This window comes from Eurypyga helias, unplaced genomic scaffold (assembly GCF_000690775.1).
Source record: "Eurypyga helias isolate BGI_N326 unplaced genomic scaffold, ASM69077v1 scaffold7073, whole genome shotgun sequence".
Taxonomy (NCBI): Eukaryota; Metazoa; Chordata; class Aves; order Eurypygiformes; family Eurypygidae; genus Eurypyga; species Eurypyga helias.
In genome coordinates this window covers 46,440-52,731 of record NW_010239200.1, presented here as the reverse complement: position 1 = coordinate 52,731, position 6,292 = coordinate 46,440, and the positions used below count along the sequence as shown (strand labels likewise).

The 6,292-nt window shown below is 51.0% G+C and overlaps 1 protein-coding gene across 1 annotated transcript in view; it reads left to right on the top strand.

Annotated features, from left to right (window-relative positions):
* The window catches only part of ENPP6 (ectonucleotide pyrophosphatase/phosphodiesterase 6), a gene marked incomplete at its 5' end in the record, with an annotated part of 19,353 nt that extends 15,599 nt beyond the window's left edge, over positions 1–3,754 (top strand). The window contains 2 exons of the mRNA XM_010148057.1: positions 2,876–2,999; positions 3,534–3,754. Of these exons, the coding sequence (XP_010146359.1) occupies positions 2,876–2,999; positions 3,534–3,754 (345 nt within the window). The remainder of the gene's footprint in view (positions 1–2,875; positions 3,000–3,533) is intronic.
* Positions 3,755–6,292: the final 2,538 nt, after the last annotated feature.

Below are 6,292 nucleotides of genomic sequence, written 5' to 3'. Positions count from 1 at the left end.
GCTCAGACCTGCCGCTCACCAGGCTTTGCTCAAGATGCTCCACACCGCCACGTTTCTCCCTAGCCAACGTGACTTTAGGATAATAATTTCTACAGCTGAATAAAAATGCACCTCTAAAAAAGAAAAAAAAAAAAGCCCTGATTGCTTTGGAGTACAGATGGGTGAGCACCCCATTTCTGGTTAAAAAAAACATGAATACAGGACAGACCTGCCGCTCACCAGGCTTTGCTCAAGATGCTCCACACCGCCACGTTTCTCCCTAGCCAACGTGACTTTAGGATAATAATTTCTACAGCTGAATAAAAATGCACCTCTAAAAAAGAAAAAAAAAAAAGCCCTGATTGCTTTGGAGTACAGATGGGTGAGCACCCCATTTCTGGTTAAAAAAAACATGAATACAGGAAAGCCAGAGTTAAGATTCAGACCCGTAAAGTAGGAATCCGAAACATTTTTTGCCGAGATGTTGTTTTAAAAATTACAACTAAACTCTTTTTTGTACAGAGGTTCAAGACAGAACATTTTTACATATTCTGGGGGAAAAAAGAAGAGCGCACTTTAAAAAAATCGCTGAAACTCTGACAAACCTTAATAACAGTGCAGCAAACACTGCTGCTGTGGTAATTATTTCTGTCTCTCTGCCCATTCCGTCCCATTGTTTCTGATTTCCAAGAATGTCCTCTCATTAACGCTGTCAGATTTTCCTTCTCCTGGGTACATTTTCATTATCTGTGAATGGGATGTGAAAATGGAAGTTTCTTGTCATATTTTTTAAAGCAATAATTGAGCCTTCTATTATACTCCCTGCCCAAACCACCGAGGAGAGGATGTTCAGCTCTTCCCTGTCACGCTCACGGGGTGTTTTACCTCTCCGTCAGCTAGTGGGTAGCTATAAACTGCTTGAAAAAGGGCTTTTTAACAATTTTTTTTGAGAGAAAAATGTGGAAAATTGTTGGGTTTTTTTCCAATCAAGGAGCATAGGACCAAAAGCCCGTCCACATTCCGGTTAAAGCAGGATGAGGAGGGATTTCACGTGGCGCCGTGTCAAAGCTCACCTGCTAATATTATCTTGTTCCCCCCACAGGAGTGAGTGGTCCCCATCCTTAGAGACAGAATTCCCCCAGCTGCTTTCCCGTGTGCCACAACGGTGTTAGTCCTCAGGGCTGCCTGCTCCCCCTGCACCCATCCCGGTGGGCTTTCCCAGGTTTCAGGGAACAACTGCTGTGCTGCTTCTGAGCACGCACACGCAGGGAAAAGTCCCCAGGGGAAAAGCACTGGGAATGGCTGTGCCTTTGACTGCGCATCTGGCTGCCAGAAGGTCTCTCCGGTGTCTGGGGGGTGATGGAGAGGCACGCTGCCTCCCGCGTTTGGCACTGTGGGAAGCAGCCGGGTCCACGGCAGGCCGGTGGTGAAGTTTAGCTTTGGCAGTGCCATGGTAATGCCAAAACCAGCTGCAGATTGGGTGTGACTTGGCTTGTCTGGGGCTGATGCTAACGAGTGCTGTACAGGTTGGCTCATGGTGAGCAGCACAGTGACGCTTCGTTCCCGGGATCCGCGTGGCCACAGCGTAAGGAGATGCTATGGTAGGAAGAGGGGAGGGAGTCTCGTCTCTTCTTGGCTTGCTCTAAGTGCTGTCAGTGAAACAAGGAAGGAGATTTAATTTGCCAGCTAAAATTGTTCAATGACCTGCTATGCTGACTGTGACATATGAAAAAACACAAGGGAGACTTCGAGGGGTTCCCGTGGGAAGTGGTGGAAAGAGCTGCACCTCACGGCCATCACCATTGCCAGCCTCAGAGCTCCTGCGCGTGGTCAGTTTTCTTCTCGGGCAGAGAAGGACAATGGAATCCGACAGAATAAATGTTTGTGAAAGGAAAGGGATTCTCGGTCAGGCTGCTCTGCCATCTGCAGGGCTTGCAGCACCACTCGCCCCGGGGTGGGAATGTGGGAGACCTGGCCCCTTTAGGGAACTGTAGCTGCTCCCCTGTAACCATCGGAGAAATTAATGCCAGGGGTCTAACAGACTGCCAGCTGATGTCCTTCGTCTGAGTGTAATTCCTGCCATAGTTCTGGGGATATCTGGAGTGTCACGACTGCTGCAATCCCTAGGGAGCATGGGATGAGAGGAGCTCACAGAGAGGGCTGGTCCAACGTATTGAGCAGCCCCTAAGGACCGCTGCTCCCGAGGGGGCCGGGGTATGGCAGTACTGTAGGTGGTCTGGTAAGAGCTGTTAACACGGAGAAGAAGTATGGCTTCAGTGCCATATAGGCGAGGAAAAATGGTAATTATGGTGAGAAATTATTAAAGCACAGATCCACTGAGCAGGGAGAGAAAACAGAGAGTGGCCTGTGCTAGGGACAGAGGGACCGTCTTAGCTCTGAGCCTGTGTTCCCTGGAAGGAACCTCATTGCTTTAATACTAAAACAGGCAGGGAGAAGAAATAATAATGATCAGAAAGTGTATTGTAGGGGTGATATTCCTATCATTTAGGCTGACTGGTCAAACAGAGCAAAAAGGGATTCTTCTTCTGCGGCACGCGGGGCACGTCAGGCAGAACAACACACCGTTAAATCCCCAGCGGTGCCTGGCACTGGGCGGGAGAGCTGGCACGCAGCCGGAGAGGGACACCACCTTGCTGGCACGTGTCACAGAGGGCTGTGCTGTTTCACGCTCACGGCATAAATTGAGCTGAGTGGGAGGCGGAAAGGTGTCCTCCCGGCTCAGCTGGGAGATGGCTGCTCCGTGAGCTGGTGAGGCGGGGGGGTGACGGGGTGGTAGAGCACGCGGTGACACGGAGTGGCACACCACAGCACCCCGCGGCACACCGCGCACAGCCCGGCAGGCAGGCACTAACCGCGCTCCGCGGGTGTCTCCCAGAGCAGGGACAAGCTGCCCTTCTGGGAGAACGGGACAGGGAAGAAGGAGGCCTGGCAGAACGGCTGGCACGGCTACGACAACGAGCTCATGGACATGAGAGCCTTCTTCCTCGCGTATGGGCCAGGTACGGTGCCACCATCCCTGCTGTCCCGCTCCTCCGGCGGCCCTGTCCCTGCATCCCCGGCATGTCAGGAGCCCAGTGTGGCACTCTGCGACACCCCAAAATTACAAATAGATGGCAGGATTTCCTCACTGTGGCTCGACACCGTGGTGTCTAGCTCTGCATCTGGTTTACAGCTGGAGAAACAGAGCAAAGAGACGTGGAGGGATTTGGGCAGCCCCTCTCCGACACCCCAGCACAGTAACTTGAATCCCTTTGCCCTGTTTTCCAAGAGTGGCCTAAATTTTCAATTCTATCTGAAACACGTAAATTCTCCTTTTGTTTGTGGTTCTGGAATCATTAATGAAAAGTGCTTTCTCTGGGAAGTACTTTCGGAGTAGTTCTCACCCACCTGTGCGATGGGCAGATGCAAACCCCCGCCTGAAACCACTTAAAACATTTTTGCTGAGCTCCGTTGCCCCGCAGCGCCCCGTGTTTCAGGAGCTGAGCCCCGAGCTGGGCACCGCCAACTCCTCTCTTCGCCTGTTTTCCCTGCAGATTTCCGATCCAACTTCCGAGCGCCTCCCATACGATCCGTGGATGTTTACAACATCATGTGCAGCCTGGCCGGAATACAGCCGCTGCCCAACAATGGCTCCTGGTCCAGGGTGGAATGCATGCTCCGAAACACGGCCCCCTTGGCAGCACTCCCCCCGCGCAGCAGCTGTGCCCTCGTGCTCGCTCTGCTCTCCCTCTTCTCCCAGATCTCCCTACTGTGATCCCGAACAGCGTCAGTCAGCGTCACCAGCGACTCCATCCTCCTCCTCCTCTTCTAAGGTTCCTCACCTGAGCAATAGCTTCGTTAATAGAGTGCTGCCCCCCCAGTCCCTCCCCGTGCTCCACGGGTGTGTCTGACCCATCCTGCTTTCACCGCAGCTGTGACGAGAAGCCAGGTTTTGTGCTGCTCTGAACACAGCCGGGAAGGTCGGGCTCGCTACTCCAGGTTTACGGCACTGGCAAGGAGAGCAGAATCCCAGCCGGCTATCCGCAGAACTTCCTGGTGGGTGCATGCGGAGATCCATGAGCATCAAACGCGTCTTACCCCGGCGTCTCTAACTGGGAAGCTCACCCTGGCTCCCAGCACCCAGCAGCTCAGGGGTGGAGACAGACCTCTGGGAATTTAGTGGGTTCTCTCTGATTCACCCTGGCTCCACCACCTGCAGAGCCCCACCTTCTCCTTCCAGCACCAGGCAAGCCCCTTCCATACCGACCCGTTCCACAAAGATGGAGCGCTTCGCTGAGTGACTGTCATGCTGCGAGAGGCAGATCGGCGGGAGAGCATCCGACTTCCTTCCACCTTTCCTTCTTCATTTTCCCCAAAATGGGCCCCAGCCCTGCACACCCCCAGGGTGGGTTTTCCTCGTGGACCCCAGCGTGGGAAAGGGGAGAAGGACAGAAGTCCTCCAGGAGGAAAGCGAAAAGGCACTTGGACACAGGGGGGTCAGGAGGAAGTAGGATGAGGAAGCCTGGCATTTGACAGCTTCTCTGCTTTTCCTGGTGAAAAACAGTATCATCTGCTCAGGTTTGGGGTTTTTTGTATCCAGTTGTGTTTCTGAAGTTTTTTCAACACTTAACTGCTTTTCTGCCAGCTCTTGCTCTCTACAACCCTGCCTGGTGAGCAGACATTCCCCTCATTCTGCAGCAGGGAGAGGGGTCTACGCTGATGGATCTCCTGCCCGCTCACATAATCCTAGTAATTCCAACATGGACTACCAAGCCCAGAGTCATGAAGCAGGAGAGGATGGAGCTGTGGTCAGAGGTAATGCCTCTGATGGTTAAATCAAATGGACGACTTACTCCCGAAAGCATCAGCACGGCAGGTATATTAAATCCCTGAAAAAAATCTGATTTTGCCCCTACTCATTCACTCCAGCGCAGCCATGGATCCACCCTGGAGTGATGTGGATGGATACCATGGATGCACGCTGGGTGGGTGGGTGGATGGATGGATGGATGGTTAGATGGATGGATGGATGCTGTATGCCATGATGGGTCATGAGACAGGTGTTCTCTTTAGCTCATTAAATTTCCACTGTGAAATAAGCTCCTCTAAACCAGGGCCATAAGGGTCTGATCCTGCCAAGTGTCCTTTCCTCTTCGGGCGGCTGTGGCTTTCAGCCAAACCCTCGGGAGCGCTCAGCGCTTTTTCTGACATACCTCTGAACCAGGAGCTTTCGGAAACAAACTGCCTTCGGAAGGATTTAGGTCCCTCCCCGTGCAAAAGAAACCTCTAGGGCTTATTATTCCTGTGGATCCAGAGTCAAGCATGATCTGGGTATGTGTGGTACAGTGAGTTTAAGGGTGAATGATTACACTGTGGAAAAAACCCACCACCACCAAATTAAACCTGACAAAAGACTGCTGTAATGCCTGTAAAGATTTATGTAATGTGTTTTTAAAGCTCAAGTGAACCATCAAATCAGTTGGGGAAAAAAAAAAAAAGAAGAAAATCAGTCTTTGTTATTAGACTGTTGAGTATAAAAGGCAATTTAGTGCTTTTGAAGCATTTGCAAGTAGCTGTAAAACAAGCACTTACTGTTCAAAGTTCCCCATTGCTCTTTAATGGACCGGGCTCAATGAATTCACTGGGGCACTTTTTTAAAGCAAAAAAAAATTATCAGTGTACAGGATAACCAAATGACTAAATTGCCAAGTTTTGTTTGAAAATCAACAGGATAGATACAGTCAATGCCTGCTAATCCCTCCACAGCCTGCCACTTCAGCTCTTACCGTGAACAGAGCCCAGTGTCCTCTTCCAGCACTGAAGACCCTAAAAGTGTAAGGCTGCATTCTGATTCTCGGTTTAAACAGGCAGAAATCAGATCTAAATCGGGTCCATTGGGTTTTTCCGGGGATGGGCTGTGAGACATGAAACCGATGTTGATCCCTGCGAGGACTTGGTGTAACTCATTTTTGTCAGTGTCCGCGTGGAAATGCTGCAGGGTACACCCCGTTGCAGTACCACTGGTTGGACCTCAATGCCAGCGTTGTGTTTACGGCAACACACCTCAAAAGATACTTGAGCTGTAAAAGGGAAATCTGACAGTGGGCCTCCAGGAAGCTCCTTAGGTCCAGGAGAACAGCTGGTTGTTTTTTTGAGGGGCGCACCTTTTTTCCCTGGAAATGTTGTACCTCTTAATCAGTTCACGTTCTTGTTCAAAAATTGAGTGTCTCGACTCTAGCCTAGTTTTGTGTGTACTGTGCAGCGGAGGTGGGTGTATTTTAAAACCTGTTTCTGAATGATGTTTTTTGGTATA